Raw genomic sequence first — 23,806 nt, forward strand, 5'->3', positions numbered from 1 at the left:
ATACAGTATATAAATGCAAATATGTCTTAAATATATACATGAATGTGTGTGTATTTATATATACATAATATTTATACACAGTATAAATATATTAAATAAAGATGATATATAAATAAAAAATTTGTCTGATTTCTACATGTTTGTGTGTGTTAAAATAGACATTATTAGAACACGCATTAAACACACATATATTATGCTAAAAATCCCTTTAATTTGGTTTGCGATTAATCGTGATTAATCTTTGCTCAGCGTTAGTGACGATATGTCAGTACAAGGTATTTTTTAATTACTATTTGTTCATAAATGATATTCATATTTTGATAATCTGATGTCTGCACTATCGTCAAGGATTAAGGAAAATATAAACAGATGATTCGATATATTGGTAATAATTGCAGTCTTTGTGAATGTATATTTCAATATTTTACTGCAAATGTCAAATCCATAATGATGGAATTGCTCTAAAGTTATTAAAGAGATAAAATACGCTATCATAATTTATAAATTACATCATATGTTTTATAAATACAAAGTCTACTGAGACAAAAGTTTTATTAAAAATGTAAAAGATAAAGATTATCACAAACGTAGTCCTACACAGGTGTGAGTGCATCACTGTTCCTGAGGATTTGGCGGGTCGTATTCAAATGACGGTGACGCAAACGGTCGCGTAGACCAATGGGAATAGAGGGGGGCGTTCCCAACTATTTGTTCCAAACACGAATCCGGAGTGCGAGGCTCTTTTTCGCAGGTATGTACCAGCTGGGCAAAAGAAAACAAATTTATCTAAATCGCTTTTGATCAAATATACGCTTCCGTCTGTGTTTAAGTGCTTTCTGCAGGGGTTGATGAGTTAAATGTATGAACCGGGGCTGTTTGTTCGATCGTGGTAGATTAAGGAGAGAAAAAGGGGCAAAGCTAAAGCCCCAGAGAAACATGTATGTGTGTCTGATGTTTTCGTGAGATCTTTTAGAACTTGTTTTGTGATCTGAAGAGACAGTGTTTAGATCTGTAGTTGTGTGTCTGGTGTTCAGAGGGGGAGGGAAGATCTCCTCATACACGGTTAGACATTTTCCCCTTCAGTCAGTAAACAAAGAATATTAGATCGACCAGCGTATTTCTGTTATAATGCATGATCGGATCTCTCGTTTCAGATCCTTGCACGATCACATAGAGAGAGTCCGTGTTTACGCGATCAGATTTTTAGTTCCCATTTTGACTTTGGGTCTGATTACTAAAGGACAACATGATAGAGGCGTGTGTGTTTGAGCTCAGGCTCAGTGGTGTCATGTTCGTGTGTCCCTTTAATCCAGAAAACATGCGTACGTGAAATCTGTCTTTAATAAACGTATTTCATTGGTGTTTATGTGCCAGTCTTTTGTTCGCTGTCGTGTTATAGCGGTCTGTAAACATGATGTATATTTTGAGTACTTTGCATTAAAATCGGTTTAAACTCGTTTGTGCTGTTGGTCTGAGTCGTCAGTTGTCGGGTTGTGTTGGGTTATGACCGTATTTTGAGGAAAACGCGGTTCCAGAACAACGCAACGGTGTACACATACACTCGCGTGCGTCTCAGCTCAGAGACTGACTGCGGACGGGGCGAGGAATCCCGGGCACTGGCTTAAGCCCCGCCTCTCGTGGGCGGAGAAAAATAATGGGAGCCTCACGTCATACATAACGCCCTCTCGTCGCGCGTAGCCAATCAGAATCGGGGATTTTCTGAATAAACGCCCTTGTGATGTTACGTCTTGCATTACTCGCTCTCTAAACGTACGACCAATCGGAGTTAAGCATTGTGTAAGAGGCGTTTGTTAAGTAAAACTCCAGATCTTGATTGGTTAACCGCTCTGAGGAGGCGTAAAGTATGACGTAACCGTAGAGGGTCACGTGTGGCAAGAAGTTCAGGAAGTTAAAAGCATTCAGACATACTCCCGCTAAAAGAATGGGTTTTTTAATAATGATATCAGAAACAATGATTGTTCATTAATGTTCAAGTTGTATTACAGTGAATAAAGCTCAAACCTATCGGTGTTTTATGTCGAAGAAAACGACATTTGTGCTCCTAAAACCAGTCGCACTACCAGGAGTTTTACCAGTGACGAATTGTGTGTGTGTGTGTGTGTGTGTGTGTGTGTGTTTAAACTTGCAGAGGGTGGGACTCTACACCACAAATAATGGTAATGTGTATTCTGAGTGACAGTCAGACCATTCAATAACAATACGACCTTATTTTTTCCGTCGGCGTTCTCTGAGCATATCAGAAACCCTGTGGGCGGGGACTAGGCGCAAAACCGTGTAAGCCCCGCCCCTCCCAAGCGCTTGTTTTTAGTCGGATTTGTTGCGGTAGTTGATTTTAAAATCGGTTTTATTATGTTTCATCGTTTTTCACACAGGCTTTTAATATTTCGGTTGTTTTAACTGCTGTTTGATGTTTGAGTCGTACTTTTAGCTCGGCCAACACAATCAGGTGAGTTATGGAGCTCTAAAATATCAACTTTGTACTTCTTAATACAATTGTTCTCCTTCATACGTCATTACGTTGATTCTTTATCAGACTGAAATTATCCAGCTTTAGTTTTCACGGTTGCTTTGACAAAACTGAATGAGTTCCTGACTGAAATTTGTCACTTTTAGTAGCCAGTTAGCTAGTTAGCATTTTCCCCTGCATGTGTAGGACGCACACACATACACGCACACACGTACTGTTGTTCACGCGCTTAATACACACATCTTATATATTTGCACGCATTTATATATGTATATACAGACAGTCGTACACTTACATATTATCATATACAAACATCTAAAACTATGTATGTAAACCGTAAATATACACAAACGTAGTCCGGACACGTGTCGTTTCTTTTTCGTTCATGCATATGTTAGGAGAAAAAAGTAAATATGTTAAAATATTAACCCACGAGCATATAAACGTGTTAAAATAGCCATACATACACAAGCCAAACACGTGACTTTTACTTTACGATTAGTTTCCACCTTTCTGTGTTTGGTATAATGAGAATATAAAATTATTATTACAATTACTGTATGTATAGTTTTGTATCAGCTGTACAAATCAATAAACATTATAAATGAATCTGTTCAATTTTATACTGTCTGTGTTTCATCAATTTGATATCTTCTCTGATTTTGTATGGGAACAATATGTGAACAAAATGTGTGCTATACAATTACATTTAATTTAATTTTCCTTCATTGAGGTTTTACAAGGAAGACCAGAAATTAAACTAAACTATTTTTAAGACCATCTGTAGATCATTGAGGTGAATTTTGCTCAACATCACAGTTCAAGAGCCATACTTGATACCATGATTTATTAAACCTATGGCAGGTTATGATACCTTGCATACATGTACCCAGACAAATGTCATTTGTGCAATTTTTGGGACAATCTTATTTTTTTATGCAAATTTTTGACAGAGTTGTTGTGTGTCTCTTCTAGGTCTTAGTGCCCTCTGAGTATGAATACAGCATGAGGAGGTGTTTAGAGGATCAGGAGCCAGTGTTTACCCCACAACAGCGCAGGCTTCCCAGCAGCGCAGAGGGCTTCCAGCACAGGGTTCTTGCCCCGGCACCTGCCGTCTACGAGGCTGGGGCTGACGGCATGCAGCCGACACCAGGAATACAGTACCCTGTTTCACAGGCGTACAAGGTACTGAAAATTACCATGCATTGTACTTTTAAACCCAAGAATATGATCCCACTGGATTCGGTTAATTCGTAATTTGATTAAAGAGTATAACGTGTAATTTATAGTCATGCGTGGTTTCTACGCTGTAGCTACGCTATAGGCTGTTCGTAGCTCTGCGTAGCCTGAAAAACGCGGGCCACAAGTGGCAACAAACTGCTGCTGCTTCTTTCTTTGTGGGTTTACTGGCAGTCAGGGTTCTAAATTAACACCCGCCAACCCGCCAAATGCGGGTTAAAATTAATTTTGGCGGGTGTTCATAAAAACTTACTAGCCAGTTTGGCCGGTGATGCATGAGGCATTGCATGCATGATACATAATGCTCTGTTCTCGGACATTTATTCCTCTGGCAGTACTTCCTACATTTACCATGAACACTGTACCGTAATGCTACGTGATGATGTTTCATACACCCATTGCCTGCGCACAATTTGGAGTGAAACCAGCGCGAGAAACCATGGAAATGAACGGAGCGCATCCACAAGAATACACAAGGAAGGCGGCACATGCCATAGTCTAAATCTGTTGTGCCCCGGTGTAAATCTCAAGTTAAGATTTTAGCAGTTAACTAGTGTATTCCTTTACAAAGATAATAGCGGCAAAAACGGATCTATATGCGCTTGTAAAAGCGAATAAGCGATGCAGCAGGCGCACTGATGCATACACGCACAAAGCCATGTCGGCGCGTCATTGCGTTTATCCATGCACAACCGCATTCAACGCCACGCGATTATGTTAGCTTATAAAAACATGACGAAACTAAAGTAAGTTTCTAAATTATAATGTTAATCTTATTTTGACTCGATTACTATTGACTTCTGTGGACGTCAGAAATGTTTTTTGCAAAGCAGGGAAAGGGAAGCAGAAAGGAAAGATGATGAGACTAAGGGAGGTAAGAGAAAACTACATCCTCACACCCTGTCAGGTCTCAAACATTAGAGGAAAACATTTCAGGAGAACCTCTTGTCAAGTCTATAGAATTGCATTGTTGCTGAGAAAATCAACACATGTATGAAATTAATATTTAGTTTACTAATGTTTAACTAGGACATACATAAACAGTTAGCAGTAACTATGACTGAGATTATTTTAGTATAGCAGTCATAAAATGACTGGTTTCTTAAAATATTGTACAAATATTCTTGTAAAAATAAGTTATTAATCGTTGCTATCATTGTATAATGTTGAAAATATGCATGTACGTGAAAGAAAAAACCGAAACGAACAATTTGTGGTGGGAACAAATAATTTTAAAGTCGAGGCAGTAGGGCTAAAGGACCATGAGAGTGCCCAAAGTCATCAGAGAGTCTAACGTTAATTAAAACTGCCAAGACAGGTCGTATTGAAGAGAGCCTTGCTTGGAGAAGCCTCACTTTATGTGTGTTTTTCATACTAACAATGTAAATAAAATTATCAAATGCATTCATAATTTCTCTTTTTCACCGGAAAAAATTTGGCTAGTGGAAATGCTGATTGGCTGGTAACTTTAGAAAGTTAACAGCCACATTGGCTGGTGATCAAAAAAGTTAATTTAGAACCCTGCTGGCAGTGCTGCTTCTTCATTGGCTGTTGCACTATTATTGTGGGTTACACGAGTGGATACTAGGGTTGTATCGGTATGAGATTTTCACAGTATGATAATCATATATGGTATACCGGTATATCAGTTTATCGTTACCACCCTAGTGGATACTGCCTACTAGCGTTCTGCATGTGTAATTGCAGAAGTATATATGATAGGGTTGTCACGATTCTCCAAATCCTCGATTCAATTACATTTTTGATTCTAAGGTCGTGATTTGATTCTCGATTTTTACTTCTTTTTTTTTTTGAAAGATAAAAATGCTATGTTATTATTATTTATTATTATTATTATTATAGTTTCACATTAACATGCACATTGCGTGCTTTTCCTCGCATGGGGGTTTGTGGGATTTACTCTACGCAAGAAAGCTTGAAGGCTTCCTTCTTGCACGCACATGAACTTAATGCGCGCGTCTTGGACTCCTAACATCTGAAATAAATCCAGCGCATCATAAGCAGCTGCTCTTCTCTCTGTCTCACGTGCAAACGCTCTCGCATCTGTTCGAAGTATAAACATAAAATAAAGTAGTAATCCTTACGTATTTGTTAAGTTTTATGCGTTTCATGGGAGCTGAGGCAAACTATTTCTTTTGTTTAAAATATAACCTGCTGCATTTTGGCGCCACTCTCGCCCGCCCATGTGCAGAGAGCTTCGCTCTGTCCGAAGTCAGATCACTAGGTAGTAATCCTGTTTATGATATGCATTTCAAGGAGTTGTAGCAATGCATCTCTCATGTTTAAAATATAAATCTCTGATAGTTTTTCCCCCGCTTGGCAAGCCGAGCGGACATGACATGGGGGCGTGGCAGCATCGACGATCCCATTCTTTAATTCGAAGTTCGAGGGTGTGAATTAATTTCGATCGATTTCGCTTTTACTATCGAAATCGTGGCACCCTTAATATATGAAAACCGACGCATAGCCTCAGGTTGAGTTGCTTGCTTGTTTGTTTGTTTTAATTTATTTAACTCTTTCACCGCCAGCGTTTTTAAAAAAAGTTGCCAGCCAGCGCCAGCGTTTTTCATGATTTTCACCAAAGTTTAATGCCTTTCAGAAAATGTTCTTCTTTAAATATATAAACATACAATATACCAAATGAAAGAACAGACCCTCTGCTTTCAAACAAAAAAAACTGTTTCATCCTACCTTTAGTGGTTCTTTTGCAATCAGCTTTTGAATATGGGTAGGTTTTTGCAAAAACACCATATTTTGAGCAAAAAGCAGAGATAATTCCATTTTTATGACGGACTTTTCATAGAGATCCCATTCGGAGCGATCTTTAAAACAGACACGGACATGCAGCAGCTTGCCATAGGGCAATACTTCCTTTCGTTTTAAAAAGTTGCGGAAGGGCCACCTGGTGGATAATAGCGGTATTGCGGAAAGACGGAAAATCTCGTCATTGGCGGGGAAGCGTTTTCTCTTAATTGACGAGATATCTCGTCAATGGCGGGGAAAGAGTTAATAGGGTTGGCAAGCAGGTAGTTTGACCCCAAACGCCATTGGTTGAGCTAATGGGGCTTGTTAGGTTGTTTAACCAAACAAATTAATGTTTTGATTGAGCCACAGTGTTTACACTCTTCAGGGGAATTAACCAACCCATTGCTTACTTATGGTTGTCTCTTTATATGCTGATACATCACAATTTAACCACAAGCGCAGGTGTTTAATATGTATATTTGCATTTGAATAGAGCCGCGTTACCGCTTCCGGGCATTTTTGAATAAAACAACACCCCTCCTTCTTCTTCTTCTTGGTTTGATAACTTCTCTCCCAGGGGCTCATGCAAAAGTAAAGTGTCCATCGAATGAAACACTTCGGGCTCTTGCCAGAAGTAGTAGGTCACCCAGGTATTTTTTGCCTACTGTTTTTCGAATACTATGGCACTCTAGAGTAGTTTATTTCTGATAACAAGCAAAATAAACAACAAGTAGATTACCGTAGTTCATATTTCTTAGCTAAGGCGTATAAAAAACGACAATGAGCTTGCTAACGTTCCTGTGTAAAATGTGAACTATAATGTAAACTACAAACCAGCTGCCAAACCTCCCATCACAAAGCGCTGATCCATGATTGCTGTCTTCCCTTGTCTTTACGAAAGCAAAACATTTGTTATTTTCGACGAGGTATTTGTTCATTTTAAACTCATTCATTTTAGCCACTAGTCAGACCATTAAACAAACAGAAGTAAAGTCTGACCAGACGTGTAACCGCGACAACGAACGTGCGTCCAATGAAACCGTCTATAGTAAGGAAGTAGGGGGTTTCGGATGCAGTGCTATATAAACAAAACAGCGCTCGCTTTACCAGTTTCTCACAAATCTTGCTCACCACAGATAGATTCATGATATATCCATAATGTCTTATGAGCCATATCTGTTTAAAATATTCTCGTATTGGAATGAGGAAAAATTAGATGAGCATTTTGTGCGTTCTCTTGTAACTTTGTTGATGGCTATGCCAAATAGCCAATCAGAATCATCCAACTCACAGATGAGCTCAACTGCAATTCAATATCCTGAATCGACCAAATAAAGACGACGGTGACTGAATTTAGCTCATAGGTGTTTAACACTTTTTAATCACCTTTCAAATATGGGTAAAAAAAAAGAAATTGAGCAAAAAAATGAGATAATTGCATAAAAAACAGATTATTTACTGTTTTTGGATCAGTGGATGGTTCAGTGTTTAAGTTGGGGAAGAGCACCACCTAGTTGATAATAGCGGAAATATGGATTGCAGCACAAACTGGTTATTGGCAGGGAAGTAGCAAAAAGCGAAATAAAAACACCATTTGCACTTTTTGCATTATTTATATATCTTTGTTGTTTTCAGGTGCCCACAGTGGCCCAAAGCACAGGTGGTCATGGTCACACGCCCAGCACTGCAGTCCACAGCGGGGCTCACCATCATGGTCCAGCAGTGCAGCCCCACGGTCCCGCTCCAGTGCAGGGCCACGCCCACCCGCCCACCCCCTCTGCATCTGCACAGGGGCAACAGCAGTTCCAGAGACTGAAGGTGAGACTCAAGGTTTTGTGCACGTACAATTGGGTGTCAAGCAGTCGGCGTGCGTTGGTTATACTGGACCATTGTTCCATCTCTTCTGCAGGTGGAGGATGCCCTGTCTTACCTGGACCAGGTGAAGCTGCAGTTTGGGAATCATCCACAGGTCTACAATGATTTCTTGGACATTATGAAAGAGTTCAAATCTCAGAGGTGAGTTTAACCTCGACTTCTTTAACTCCAATGCTGGTTTCAAACTGTGGTTTATGTGGCTTTAAGTTTAAAGGTGCAGTGTGTAGATTTTAGCGGCATCTGATGGTGAGGCTGTAAAATTGAAACAGCTTAGTCCCGCCACAGGCCCTTACTTTGAGACATTGTAGTAAGGAAACACAGTCAGTTGAGCAGTTTTTCCATTTAGGGCTACGGTAGAAACATGGTGGTGCAAAATGGCGACTTCCATGTAAGGGGACCGCTGTGTATGTAGATAAATGGTTCATCATAAAAACACAGCGGTTTATTATGTAATGTCTTTATACACCACTGAATACATAGTAATCTATATTATATTGCATTTCTGTCAATAGATCCTCTTAAAATTTACAAACTGCACCTTTAAGCAAAAATATCTAACATGCCGCCTTCTCTCATTCTGCAGTATCGACACCCCGGGTGTAATCAGCAGGGTGTCCCAGCTTTTTAAGGGTCACCCTGATCTCATTATGGGGTTTAACACATTTCTCCCTCCGGGATACAAGATTGAAGTTCAGACTAATGATTTGGTTAACGTGACCACTCCCGGTCAGATCCACCACATCACGCCGCATGGCATCTCTGTGCAAAACATCCCGACAGGGCCAACTCAACAGCATCAGAATCCGATTCCTGCAAACCCAACCAGCACAGCTACCACGCCACCTGCTCAGCCCGCCCCAAAAAGCAAGGTTTGAGTTATTTTAGCATTCATTTACCTTATGAAGGCTCTGTGATTGGGCTCAAACGCTTTAAACTGTGGCTTTCCATAGTTAATGTGTAGTTCTGATTAGGATGAGTGATGTTACTTTCCTTTCCAGCCGCTGCAGTCTCCTGTTCTGACTCCGAGCAGTCACCCCAGCCCCTCCATTCCACCGTACGCATCACCGCGGTCGCCCCCGCTCCAGCCCCAAGCACCTGTCGGTAGCACGCCGTCCGCTCCTCCACCGCAGAACAACCAACCTGTGGAGTTCAACCACGCCATCAACTACGTCAACAAGATTAAAAACCGCTTCCAGGGCCAGCCCAACATCTACAAATCTTTCCTCGAAATCCTGCACACATACCAGGTCAGACACCCAAAACACTTAATATACTAAATTATGAGTTTGTGGTATTTTTTCCTCTTAGCCTACATGCATAAAGAGGGTTTTGTGTGTATACTAGGGCTGGCGGATATGTTGCATGGGATTGCGCTTCATCAGTAAAGCCAATTCGGTGATTAGTAGTAAATCGCCATCACCTGCTTTCGGGTGGAGTGCCATTTACTACACAGAGCTGTACTTCACTGACAAGCTAGGCAATACCGCATTCATAATGGTGGATGAATTGCCTGCGATAATGAATGGCGTGCATTTATAATTAAAAGTCAGGTGCTGTTTTTAAAGTAATGTGTGGCTTTTGCACTTTTAAAAGTACACTTCTACACGTGAATATCCTAATTCAGTGCCATATTTAGCTTTAAATGAAAAATCGAATTGAGTAAATATTTAGATTTTTATCCGATTAGTCGGTTAATCAAAACTTAATTGCCTGCTTAATCAAATATGAAAATAATCATTAGTTGCATCCCTAGTTTGTACACTTGATTTGTTCTGAACTGAGGGGCAACCTTTCGATCTCTCTGATGAAGTCAATACGGAAGTGCAGACCTGCCAACCTGTACGCATTTTGCGTAGCAGGTACTCATTTTGACCTCAAAATACGGTGGTACGATTTGTCACTCTAAACTACGCAAAAACCTGATGACGCCCTTTGCCGCGCGGAGTACTCAAAAGAAGCAACAGAAAAAAGAAAAAATATGTCCAATCATAGCACTGGGCTCATCCACCACATAGAAAGTGGGGATGATTGACAAGTCGTATGGCCAATCAGTGACAAGAGTCTGCTATCGATGGAATCACAAAATCCAGCGTGATCTCCTTCCTCCACCCGCAGTTTCTGACAATCTTTTTCAACGGAGAGTCAAGACGTCTGACCCGCTAAGGTAAACTGGTCAGGGATGTGCAAATAATGAAATAATGCATTAGCTTAATCCTTTGAAGTCGACGGTCGCGCGGGCTCCGTTTCATAACGTGCACTTGACCGCAAGATGCGCTAACATTACTTCTGATTTGTAAATGAGCATCATTTATAATTGAGCGCTTAAGAAAAAGTACAATGATTTTACCATGGGGAGAGCATCCAGTTTTAGTCAAATAAAAACGGAAAGTTCACTCTCAGTGAAGGGAATCCACCTGACATCCGAGTGAAGCGGATTAAATGCGTTCTGAAATAACGCGCTCTTGATAATTGTCAATAAAATAAAACGTCATATACAAACCACATCAAATAAAGTTTTATAAATGGAGAATATCTCGTGTCTCGAGCGCCCAAGTGATAGGTGCCTATGCCGTACTGTACTGCACTGTAAACAAAGCTACAATAAATTACAGACAGACATACAGTTAACAGCACTACTGTCACAGTTATGGTTGAATTTAAAGCAGTGTTAACTCTAAAATACTGTCTTAAAGGTATAGTTAACTTAAAACATTTAATTCAGTCATAGTTTACATAACAGAACAGACCATCCAAACATTTATGAGTTTCTTTATTGTGTGATACACAAGTTATTTTAAAGAGTGTTGATAACCACAGTGTCTGGTCCCCACTCCATTGTATTTTTTGCTAGTCAGGGAAAAACAAAAAAAATTTTCTCAATTTGTTTTGTGTGTGTTTCACTCAAGAAAGAAATCATGAAGGTTAGACACAATATGAGGTTGAGTAAATGATAACAGAATGTCATTTGTGGGTTAACCATCTCCCACTATTTAACAGTAATATCACTTTTAACAGTGTTTGTGCAGACATGCTAAACTTTGGAGAATACAGTATTTAACATTAATAATGTTATTAATCACCATGTAAGGCAAATTTAGTTAAACATGATTTTATTCACATTTATAATTATTTTTAAAGCAGATTATGGCAGGATGGGGAAAAAAGTGAGTGCAATGTGCAGCATGTTACCTTTACCTTGAAAGTTACCAAGAGGTGTGTGTGCGTGCATGTGCGCGTGCATGTGTTAAATTATATGTTAAAAACCTGTGTTCTGTCCTTTCGGCCGATGCTAGTGTACTCAAAAAAAATTTCCAAGGTTGGCAGGTCTGGAAGTGATTTAAACTGCAATTCATCGACTGGCCGCTAGAGGCTGGCTCCAAAAGGGAGTCAATCCCCATAGACCCCAATATGTTAATATGCCCAAATTTGCAGTAGAAAATAATGTTTACAGCATGGTACAAACAGTGTTTAAGTCTTTATAGCTAATTTTGCCCTTCATGACCACTGTAGGGTTTGAATATTTTTGTAACTCCTCAGTTTAAACTATATTAAGCTTTAAAGTTCTGCATAATTAAGGGCGTGGCCACTTGAGTGACGGTTGAACAGCCACTGCTTTCACTAGAGTCGAGTTGGGCGGGTTTGGTTTCAGCACCAAGCCACTTCAGCTTCACCCACGTCCCACCTCTTTAGCCATTTTCGGTTATCCACGAGTGATGTGCGGTGACGCCTGGCCAAGATGGCGCTGGCAGGCTCCGCCCACTTTTAGCTTCAAAAGAGCTTTTCACAAACTTGTGGGTGACGTCATGGACACTATGTCCATATTGTTTTACAGTCTATGTTCTAAACAACCATAAATGACATAAGGTATATTAGAAGTTAGCTGTTAAGGAGAAAAAATCATTATTGTCTTTCAGTGGGGGAATAATTTAGTTTATTAATGGATGTTGCTTCAGAAAAAGCTTTTAAAATATATTTATTTTATTGAATAAATAGTGCAATGGTAATGTTGTTGACTGATAAAATTAGACAAGAAATTATTACACCTCAGTCCTAGGGCTGGGCAAAAAAATCGATTTTTCGATTAATCGATTTTTAACACATGGTCGATTAAAAATCGATTCTCAAAGAGCAGAATCGATTTTTTTTTCCCATATTTATTTCCGCAAACATTGAACAGAGGAATGGAAGCATCTTAGATTTTGCAAGCAAGACGTGTTGTGGCTTTTAATTTCTTCTTATTAATTACCCACTTGTAAACTGCTGTTCACTGTTCTTTTTTATTAATATAGTATGTGTATTAAATCTATATTCATGGAGTTGAATCGAGAATTGAGTATAAAAACCTACCTGAGAACCAGAATCGAAAATTTAATCGAGAATCGGAATCGAATCGATTTGATAGCTTGTGAATCGAAATCGAATCGATCTGGAACATCTGAATCGATACCCAGCCCTACTCAGTCCTGAGATTTGCGTTACAGGACTTCACATAGTGTGCCGTCTAGGGTATCACACATAGAAAATATCGTCTTAGAATTTTAAATGTGGCTAGCGCTGCACTTCTCGCCTAGTGTGCGATCCGGTTTATAATACTAGTAAAGAAAGTACTTAAATTATTTACTTAAATGATCAAATAATTCAAAAAACAAAATTAAAAATACCAAATAATTTAATTGTTCAATTAATTAATCAATAATTACATTTATTAATTTGTTTAATTTTATTTCATGAACTATAACATTTGTTTAAAATATTTTAATCATTTGTTCTCAGTACCCATTTTATGTCTTTTTATACTAATAAGATAAATTTTTTTAATAACATCAGTAAATAGCGGCAAGCACCGCCCACTGTCTGTTGATTGGCATTTGTAAAATATTCGTGATTGCTATGAAAAAGCTCTTTGTGTAAATCCGGTTTCAGAAATACATTTTTTGGTCAAAAAAGTCCATTCAGAAATGTTGCCAAATATTATGCAAAAAGTAGTTTAAAGAAAATGTATTTTAAACCTAGTGTAGTTTTGTGAACCATAAATGTTAATGTTTTTGTGTAACAAAATAAATGTATGCATTATTTATTGGATTAATTATTTGTTAAAATAAATGTATATATTTAATTATTTGTTTCATTTAATTATTAATAAATGTTTTATTTTGAGTACTTAAGTCATCCTATATAATAGAGACAATAAGAATCCTTTAACATTGTGGTTGTTTAAACAGAAAGAGCAGCGCAATGCTAAAGAAGCTGGTGGGAGCTACACGCCATCACTGACCGAACAGGAGGTTTATGCTCAAGTCGCTCAACTCTTCAAGAACCAGGAAGATCTGCTATCAGAGTTCGGCCAGTTTCTGCCGGATGCCAACAGCTCTGTGGTGAGTTTGACCATGACTACGCCAAAGACATTTAAAGGGATAGTTCACCCAAAAATGCTGTAATCATTTACAAACTCGTGTTGTTACAAACCCATTTTAATGTCTTTGTTCTGATGAACACAAATGAAGTCATTTTGAGGAATGTTCCAAACCGTTAATGAGCCCCATAAACTTCCATAGTAGGAAAAAGAATACTATGGAAGTAAATGGGGCTCATGATCGGTTTGGTTTCAAACATTCCTCAAAATAACTACCTTTGTGTAGAACTTAAGAGTGAGTAAATTTTTGGGTGAAGCATCCCTTTACCATTAACAAGATTTGTTATTGGTATTGATATGAATGGGGACATTTTATTGGTCAGAACGGCCACTCTAGTCCCGCCTCCTGGCAAAAGAGCTAATCGTCAACTGTTTAAGAATGGAATCCTCTTTGAGCGAGCCTTTGCCCATGTGCAAAATCGACAGATGTTGCTCTAACAACACCAAAAATGGTGGCGGAGTCCTTTAAAGGACTCTCAATAGCTCCACCCACTGAAGCGAACAACATTGTAGCTTAAGAATCTTATTTTGATGAAAAACTTAAACACTGTCACCTTGTGATGTTTCAGGTTGTCTGGCGTGAAAATGTGATGTTTGTGAAATGGTTCGGTTGTTTAATTATTGTTTTCTAATCATCTCTACTTTTTCCAGATGCTGGGCAAGACGGCAGCAGAAAAGGCTGAATCTGTGCGCAACGATCACGGTGGAACCGTCAAGAAACCTCAGCTGAATAATAAGCAGAGGCCCAATCAAAACGGCTGTCAAATACGCAGACACTCAACTACAGCCGTCACCCCACCTGTAAAGGTACAGGACCAACACAATGGGAATATCAGTGATTTTCTGGGTTTGTTTTTTCCTGAGCCATCTTGCTTTATTTCTCAGTCTGTTTTGTCTTTTTGTTTTCTTCAGAAAAAGCCCAAGTTATTAAATCTGAAAGATTCGTCCATGACAGAAGCTGGCAAACATGGAGGGGGAACGGAGTCTCTCTTCTTTGACAAAGTGAGTTGCTGAGGATTAATGCTTTTTATATTATAGTTGTTATATTAAGACCTAGCCGTTTCATATTGAATGTGTTTGTAGGTGCGGAAAGCTTTGCGGAGCGCTGAGGCCTATGACAACTTTCTGCGTTGCCTGGGCATTTTTAACCAAGAGATAATTTCACGTGCTGAGCTGGTTCAACTCGTGGTCCCATTCCTGGGGTAGAGATGGCTTTTAAGAAAATATGTAAAATATATATTAACATTCAACAGTCCATTTGTGTCTATATAAACCATTTAACAAAAGTATTTACATTTTACAGAAAATTTCCTGAGCTATTTACCTGGTTCAAGAACTTCCTGGGATATAAGGAGATGTCACACTTGGAGACGTACCCCAAAGAGAGAGCCACGGAGGGCATAGCCATGGAAATCGACTACGCCTCATGCAAGCGTCTGGGCTCCAGCTACAGAGCTTTACCAAAAAGCTACCAGCTGCCTAAATGTACGGGCAGGACACCACTATGTAAAGAGGTAAGAGAAGAAACTACTTTCTCTATGAATCGATAACCACATAACAGGAAAACTGACTTGCAAACGTACAGGGTTCCCACGGGTCTTTGAAATCTCTGAAAGTTTGTGAATCTGGAGGGAAAAAATTCAAGGCCCTGGGAAGTTTTTGAAATTATACATACATAGATACTACAGGTCATTGAAAGTGCCTAAATCTATTTTATGCAAGAAGTTTTCTGGAAAAAAATCCATATTATTCCCTGTGTAGTGTAGAATAATATAATAAAAATTCTAGACTTTAAGCACACATGCGAAACTGTTTGCTTTAAATGCTTTAATCTTCTGTATGCGAATGTTGATTCATACCAAAATGCTTTTTTGCATAGTTGTGTTTGACACATGAAAACGTCTCGGGTTACGTATGTAACTGTTGTTCCCTGAGAAGGGAACGAGATGCTGCGTCTCCCTTGACATAATTCCTGCATCCCTGTAACGCCGTCTTTGGCAATATTTCAGATAGCGATATACTTCCTTGCTCCTGCGTCACCCTGTCTTTGTCATTAAGCCTCACTATTGGTTGAATTTGATATACACATTCAGACGCACTTACCCCTGGAAGCGTTCCCAAAGTGTCATTGCAGTGACGCAGCGCGAGTTCCCTCGAAAGGAAACTGTAACAATGTATCTTAAAAGGTAACTCGATGTAACCTTGAAATGTGTCCTTGAATTTGAGGATATTGGATCTGGAAAGTCCTTGAAAGGTCCTTGAATTTGAAGTTAACTAAGGTGTGGGAACCCTGAACGTACATAGCCAGCAATTATTTTAAACACTCCTGTTTGTTTTTTCTCTGTGGCTCAGGTGCTAAATGATACTTGGGTTTCCTTCCCCTCCTGGTCGGAAGATTCGACATTCGTCAGCTCCAAGAAAACGCAGTATGAGGAACACATGTACAGATGTGAGGATGAGCGATTCGAGGTGAGGAACTCCTCCTCTGGATACTCTTATGCATAGGGTTGTTCGTTATGCTAAAAACCATGTTTGATTTGTCGCAGCTGGATGTCGTCTTGGAAACCAACCTGTCCACCATCCGCGTGCTGGAGTCGGTCCAGAAGAAACTGTCACGGATGTCTGCGGAAGAGCAGGCGAAATTTCGACTAGACAACACTTTGGGGGGCTCCTCTGAGATCATTCACCGGAAAGCCATTCAGAGGATATATGGAGAGAAAGCTTTGGACATCATTGACGGCATGAAGAAGAACCCGGCCGTGTCGGTTCCCATTGTGCTGAAGAGGTGAGAATGATTAAATTATGGGATTTGAATTGAACATTATTTATGGCAGTAAATAATATGTTATACTAGTGTCGTGATAGCGAATCAGACGCATACAAAAGTATATCATTTGTTTTCAGGCTAAAGCTAAAAGAGGAGGAGTGGCGAGAAGCTCAGAGGAGCTTTAACAAAATCTGGCGAGAGCAGAACGAGAAATATTACCTGAAATCTCTGGACCATCAGGGCATTAACTTCAAACAGAACGACACTAAGGTTCTGCGCTCCAAAACGCTTCTCAGTGAGATCGAGAGCATCTTCGATGAGGTAAGACGCTTGTATCTCTCAGAGGAGAATATAAGGTTTTGTTCACCAAATGATTTATGGTCGTGTTTTTGTTCAGCGGCAAGAACAGGCTTCGGAGGACAATGTGGTGCCTCCCAGCGGCCCTCACTTGACGCTGACTTACGATGATCGCCAGATCCTGGAGGACGCCGCCGCGTTGATCATCCACCACGTGAAACGACAGAGCAGCATCAACAAGGAGGACAAATACAAGATCAAGCAAATCATCTACCATTTCATCCCCGACATGCTTTTCTCCCAGCGGGGTGTGTTGTCGGACGCAGAGGAGGAAGACGAAGAAGAAGACTTGGACCTCGATGAGGGGGCATCCAAGAAGCACAATGGGCTGACAAGAGCGAGTGGAAGCCCTACGAAGTCCAAGCTGCTGTTCAGTACGTCCACAGCTCAACGGCTTCGCTCCTGCGAAGACCCATACAACCTCTTCTTCGTGAATAATAACTGGTACATCTTCTTTCGGCTGCATCACACACTGTGCTCGCGTCTGCTGCGGCTCTACGTTCAGGCCGAACGGCTGCTTGAGGAGGACCTGAGAGAGCGCGAGTGGGAGAGGGAAGTGTTAGGGCTTAAGCGAGACAAAAGTGAGAACACAGCCATCCAGCTGCGTCTGAAGGAGCCCAGTGAGTTGAAACATCCTGTAATATTTATGACGGTTTTGTCTAAAATTATCCAGTCTTTATAGTCAAACATGGAAACTTTTCCAAATTCTGCCCAAGAAATGACAAATTCTGCTGTTAGTCCAGGCATCAAAAGCCCTCTATTAAAGATCTTCAGAACCATTCAGTGTCACAAACTGATGAATGTATTGGGCTGTTGTGAAGATAGGTATGAGTTTGACTGATTATAAGATGTCTCTCTCTGTCTTTCAGTGGACGTTGATGTGGAGGATTATTACTCTGCGTTTCTGGAGATGGTGCGTAATCTGCTGGATGGGAATATGGAAGCGTGTCAGTATGAAGATTCTCTCCGAGAGATGTTCACCATTCATGCCTACATCGGTTTCACCATGGACAAACTTGTTCAGAATATTGTTAGACAGGTCAGTGTTTCCTTTAAAGGAAAGACTTTTCTACACTTTTGTGTCCTAAGACTAACAGAATAAATAGAATAAAGTGTTAGACGGAATAGGGTGGCGGGTGGTAAACGGAATAAGGCATCAAGCAATAGACGGAATAAGCCGCTGCCGAGCATTAGAACAGGGTACCCGCGGAGTCTTAAAAGTCTTGAAAAAGTATTGAATTTCATTTTCCCATATTAAGGCCTTAAAAGGTATTGAATTTCACCTCAAAGTCTTGAATTTTTCACGGAGGTCTTAATTTTTCAAATGATCAATAGATTTATATGCTGTTAATTCAGACACAAAACGCGTATGCACAAAAACCACGCGCGAGCGACAGATACGAGCGCAGAACACTATCCATGTTTGGAAAAGCATCTTAGCGAGCGCGCAGAACACTATTCGCGCGCAGGAAAGCATTCTCGCGTGTTCACAGAACACTATTCGCGCGCTGAAAAACGTCCTCCCGAGAGCGCGCCTCTGTTCAAAGCGCACAAATGCAGTCAAGCGAGCAAAGTAAAAAGTTAAGTAAAAAGGCTGGGATGATAAAGTAAAGGCTGGGATGAGCGCTCGTTCGACTCTCTCTATGCGCTCGCAGCTGCACAACACGCACTTGCTCGATCAAGTTGACTTAGGGACTGTGGGGCGGGACAATGACGGGTGTCCTCGCACCTGTGATCGGTTGTTTGATTTAATCAATGACACACACAATCTTCTGTTCCACAACCCGTCTCTAGTAAATCTAGGTAGAAAAGACACATTTTAATATGATCATTATGTCGGAGAAGGTCATTTATATGTTAAACAATAGTCTTGTGTGATCCATGTAATAATAAGCTGCAAAAATAACGCAAATTTGAAAGCTATTATATATTTTGTTTACTGTTTAATTAGATAATATCAACTTGCAATACATACTATAGGTTACATATTTACATTGTCACACTAAGTTAGCATTAGAAAACTTTAGTATGGTCCTGTATAAAGATTAACAGAAATATATCCATGAGCTTGTGTCCAGTTTTTTTGTCTGGTGCAGTGAACAGATCTCTTGTCTTTTTAGGGTCAAAATAGCATTACATTTTAATTTGTTGTTGTGTTTGAGGGGTTTTTCTTTCATTTGCCATAATATGGTTAATTTTGTTTGTCAGTATTGTTCTGGTTCAGAGCATTACTGATGAGTGTTATTAGATGTTGTTACATATTTAACTATATTAAACAGTAAAAAAAATAATATCTTAAAATTGGTGTTATTGTTTGGTTTGCAGCTTATTTCATGGATCAAACAAGGCTATTGTTTTAACATAAATTACCTTATCCGACATAATGGTCATATTAAAACGTGGCGGGCTGCACAAGATAAAGAGGAGGGCTGCATGTGGCCCTCCAGTTGCCCATCCCTGATTTAGGGATTTTCAAATTGACAATAAATGTACATTTAAATCTATTAAATCTATTTGATTGTTGGTTTTGATTGTTGGGTAAAGATAAGGGTTAGGCCGTTTGGGCCTTGGACTCAGCCTTTCAGAGGCATGTTGTCATGAATGTTCAAACACTTGTAAATAGTTATTATTTGAGGTATATTACGTTATTTAAAATGATTTATTCTACCCGAATGGGTGCGATGTAGGTATTAAATTTAATTTGAAGTGGTATTAAAAAGGTCTTAAAAAGCCTTGAATTTAGGATTGACAATCCTGGGGGTACCCTGTAGAAGGAATAAGGCATGAAGCATAGACGAAATAATGTGCCGACGAGCGGTTCAGGGAATAAGGCACTGAACGGTAGATGGAATATGACAGGGCTATTCAAATCTTACCCTGGAGGGCCGGGCACTACAGAGTTTAGCTCCAACTTTAATCAAACTTAACCACCTGTGATTGTCTAGTGATCATGAAGACCTTGATTAGCTTGCTCAGGTGTCTTTGTTCAGGGAGCTAAACTCTGCAGTGCTCGGTCCTCCAGGGTAAGATTTGAATAGCCCTGGAATAAGACATTGACCGGTATACGGAATAAGGAGGCGTCGAGCCGGAGACGGAATAAGCGGTAGATGGAATATCAAAGGCGGAATAAGGTGGCTTCGAGTGGTAGACGGAATAAGGCGCCGCCAAGCGGTACACGGAATAAGGCGTGAGCGATAGACAGAATATAGAAGACAAAATAAGGCGCCGCCGAGTGGTAGAGGAAATAAGGTGCGGTAGATGGAATATCAAAGGCGGAATAAGGCACTGTCGAGCAGTAGACGAAAAAAGGCGTTGAGCGATAGACGGAATATTGAAGACTGAATAAGGTGCCGCTGAGTGGTAGACAGATAAAGGTGCGGTAGAAGGAATATCAAAGCGGAATAATGTGCCGCCGAGCGGTAGACGGAATAAGGTGCCGCCGAGCAGTAGATGGAATAAGGCATTGAGTGATAGACGGAATTTTGAAGACTGAATAAGTCGCAGCCGAGTGGTAGGCAGCATAAGGTGCGGTAGACGGAATATCAGTCATAATAATGTGCCGCCGAGCAGTAAACGGAATAAGGCAATGAGCGATAGACGGAATATTGAAGACTAAATAAGGACCATTGAGTGGTAGACAGAATAAGGTTACATAGACAGACTATCAAAGGCGGAATAAGGTGCCGCCAAGCTGTAGACGGAATAAGGCGATAGACGGAATATTGAAGACGAAATAAGGTGCCACTAAGTGGTAGGCGAAATAAGATGCGTTAGACGGAATATCAAAGGTGGAATAATCCATTGTCAAATATTGTGGTTTAAAGCAAAACAGATCCTTTAACGTTCTAAGTGTCGCGTACATAACCATACACCGTATGACATATATAGTGAAATGTTTGTACAACTCTCTTCCAGCATGTTTAAATGTTCACTAGTTTACTTGTGAATACAGTATATAAAGACAAAATATATAAGTCCGACTTCATCGGTCCAAAATCCTGTTCCACATAGCTATATATTAAACCAGTGGTTCTCAGACTTTTTCAGCGTGCGGCCCCCCTTGTGAACGGTGCATTCCTACGCGGCCCCCAAAAGAAAATTTATGACAAAAACAATTCTAAAATGTAACATTTTGATTAAACAAAACACATTCAATTATACATAGTAGTGCTGTTGGTTAGTTGGCTTATTTTATTTTATTATTTTATAAAATGTCATAAAACTGGGGCCCCCCTGGCACCATCTTGCGGTCCCAGTTTGAGAACCATTGTATTAAACATCAGTTGGACACCCAAGAAATCTCACTTCGATAGGACTGGAATGTTTTTGAATTTTAATACATTTCTTTTTTCCTTGTTTTGCAGCTTCAGCACATAGTAAGTGAAGAGATCTGTGTCCAGGTCACAGAGCTGTACCTGAATGAAAGCAGTCACTCGGCCACAGGCGGATCCCTGCTAACTCAGAGCAGCAGGGCGAATCCAGAAGCATCTTACCAGCGCAAAGCCGAACAGCTCATGTCTGATGAGAACTGCTTTAAGGTGCACCCATCAACATGTATTTGCATTGAGTCTATGGTACCGATAGGAGCCTTGTCCTAAAACGGTCTCTCTTTCTCCCTTCCCCAGCTGATGTTCATGAAGAACCAAGAAAACGTTCAGCTCACATTGGAGCTTTTGGACACGGAGGAGGACAATTCAGATGAGCCCATGGAGATAGAAGTGAGTTAGCAAAACTCCACATTCGCTTAGATCACAAATTATTAGAGAGATTTTTTTTTAGGTTTTTAGTATTGTTCCCGTGTTAACATTTTCTCTCGCCGTGTGTGTAGCGTTGGTCAGATTACGTCATGCGGTACCTGTCAGCCGATTTCTCGTCTCCAGACCTAAAGGATCATCTGACACAGAAGCCTGTGTTTTTGCCCAGGTACATGAGCTATTGTAGCTAATGCAGATAAGTGGTTTTATATTAATTGTCATCAAGCGTTCCCACCGTTTTGACGTTGCTGTCTGTATCCGTAGGAATCTGCGGCGGATCCGTAAGTGTGAGCGTGACCGTGAGTCACAGGAGAAGGAGGTGAAAGAAGGAGGCAGGAAGGAGAATGCCGACAGCATGAGGATGGAGTGCATGTTCAAACTAAACTCATACAAGATGGTTTACGTCTTTAAATCAGAAGACTACATGTACAGACGCACAGCACTGCAGAGAGCCCATCAGGTATGAACATGTGCACAACCTCTTGTCTGTTTTTTCCTAATACTACTTATGTCTCTCTCTCACACATTCCCTCTCTCTCTCAGTCTCACGAGCGAGTGAGCGGACGCCTGCACCAGCGATTTCACGCCTGGACTCAACGCTGGGCCAAAGAGCACGTGACCAGAGACATGGCCGCCGAGACCAGCAAGTGGCTGATGGGAGAAGGGCGTGATGGACTAGTGCCCTGCTCCACCACCTGCGAACCCGAAACCGTTCACTATCAGCGTATTAATAAGTACAGGGTCAAGTACGGCAGCAGCCAGAAGACCCAGTGACATAAGCGAACAGGGGCGGGGCTTACACAGAACATGACAGAGCCAAGCTAACCAGTCACTTTTGACCTGTGACATCAACACACATTTAAAGATTTTTAACAGTGTTTTTTTTTTTTTAAAGCTGCAGGTCCCCCGGTGCCAAAACGTGGGGTTAAAGACCTGCCAGTCAACCCTGGACCAATCAGCAAAGCTCTTAATACAGACCTGCCCTCTGACCTGATATATATCTAGATATCAGATCTGTGTTTTGTAGAAAGTGTATTCTCGGATTTGATTTGATGGCGTTTTTCACATTCGCCGTGACTAAATCTGTGGCGGAGCTGACGTGTCTGATTCAGATTCGTCGCTTTGCTTGATTTTTTTATGGATAGAAAGACGGCAATTCCTCTAGTTTCGGGATAAGTGCACTTAACGTTAACACGAGAGCAAGCGGTTTATTCTGCCACATTTCAAAGAGAAACATTTGAGGTGGAAAAAATGCATTGTAATATTAGACTGAAGAATTACATTTTTATTTAAAAAAGGCAAAAAATAAAAAATGCGTCAGCAATAAAATCTCGGGCCTGTGTGTCAAGAATCAGAAAGCAGGTTGCACGCTTATCTCTGCACAGAACACCAGCTTACAGCCAACATCACATATGAACCACACACACACACATAAACACACAAGCAGTTGATCGGTTTTGTAAATAAAATGTAAATATATCGCCAGACCTTTTTTATGCCAGATGTGCGTGTTGTGTTAGTGCATTAGCGTGACGTTTAGGGAGAAAGTTGCAGAAACCCACATGGAAAAATGCAAGATGGTTTATTACAGTTTTTACCAAAGCGAGTTGATTATTATGGTTGGGTCTTTAGTGTGTTTCCTTTTGTTTTTCGCTTCCCTTTTCGTCAGTTTTTTATTAGGAAAATGTTACTTTTGAAAAGTAGAAATGTATCCAGGTTCTTGTTTTTTGAAATGGAAGTTTTTATATGATAAAAAGCATTTTAATTTTTGAAGTTTGAATATGGATCTCGTTTCTGTACACTTTTATCACCGACCGTTTCGAATAAATATTCAGCTCTGGCGAACACGCAACACGCAGATATACAACTCTATGAATGTAAAGGTCTTCGTCGTTGTCAGAGGTCTCGGTCTTCACTCTGGATAGATTTCTGCTGGACAAATCTAAATATAAATATATATATACACATTTTAAAAATGAGTCACAAAGCATGTCTTTTCTGTGGATCATTATAGACCCTTTATTTGCATATTATTTAAATTAATAAAAATTACATTTGTAGCATAAACACCTGGCTTCGTTTTTGAATATTTTAAACTTATTTTGTGAATTAATGTTATGAAATACTTTTTAATCTGGGGTCCCCCA

General features: G+C 40.1%; 1 protein-coding gene across 2 annotated transcripts; it reads left to right on the forward strand.

Annotated features, from left to right (window-relative positions):
• The first annotated feature begins 696 nt into the window (after positions 1-696).
• sin3aa (SIN3 transcription regulator family member Aa) lies at positions 697-23,726 on the forward strand. Of its 2 annotated transcripts, none has more exons than XM_065291449.1 (21): positions 697-751; positions 3,464-3,673; positions 8,129-8,311; positions 8,403-8,509; positions 8,952-9,237; positions 9,367-9,615; positions 13,591-13,743; positions 14,433-14,588; positions 14,694-14,783; positions 14,865-14,983; positions 15,085-15,295; positions 16,134-16,250; positions 16,328-16,566; positions 16,686-16,869; positions 16,946-17,525; positions 17,775-17,944; positions 21,270-21,443; positions 21,531-21,623; positions 21,734-21,828; positions 21,924-22,119; positions 22,203-23,726. In XM_065291449.1, exons 2-21 carry the CDS (start codon positions 3,494-3,496, stop codon positions 22,431-22,433), a joined length of 3,813 nt encoding a protein of 1,270 aa, XP_065147521.1. In that variant the 5' UTR covers positions 697-751; positions 3,464-3,493; the 3' UTR covers positions 22,434-23,726. The 2 variants fall into 2 exon arrangements, with proteins under 2 accessions (XP_065147521.1, XP_065147523.1); XM_065291451.2 differs by lacking the exon at positions 697-751 and adding an exon at positions 2,309-2,467.
• Positions 23,727-23,806: the final 80 nt, after the last annotated feature.

Source organism: Paramisgurnus dabryanus, chromosome 23, assembly GCF_030506205.2.
Source record: "Paramisgurnus dabryanus chromosome 23, PD_genome_1.1, whole genome shotgun sequence".
In the NCBI taxonomy this organism is placed as follows: Eukaryota; Metazoa; Chordata; class Actinopteri; order Cypriniformes; family Cobitidae; genus Paramisgurnus; species Paramisgurnus dabryanus.

Excerpts from the sequence above, each read along its gene's own strand:
- sin3aa (XM_065291449.1), top strand. The coding sequence starts at position 3,494 with ATGAGGAGGTGTTTAGAGGATCAGGAGCCAGTGTTTACCCCACAACAG. Across the intron at positions 3,674-8,128 it reads CTGTTTCACAGGCGTACAAG|GTGCCCACAGTGGCCCAAAG; the intron begins GTACTGAAAATT and ends TGTTGTTTTCAG. Across the intron at positions 8,510-8,951 it reads AAAGAGTTCAAATCTCAGAG|TATCGACACCCCGGGTGTAA; the intron begins GTGAGTTTAACC and ends CTCATTCTGCAG.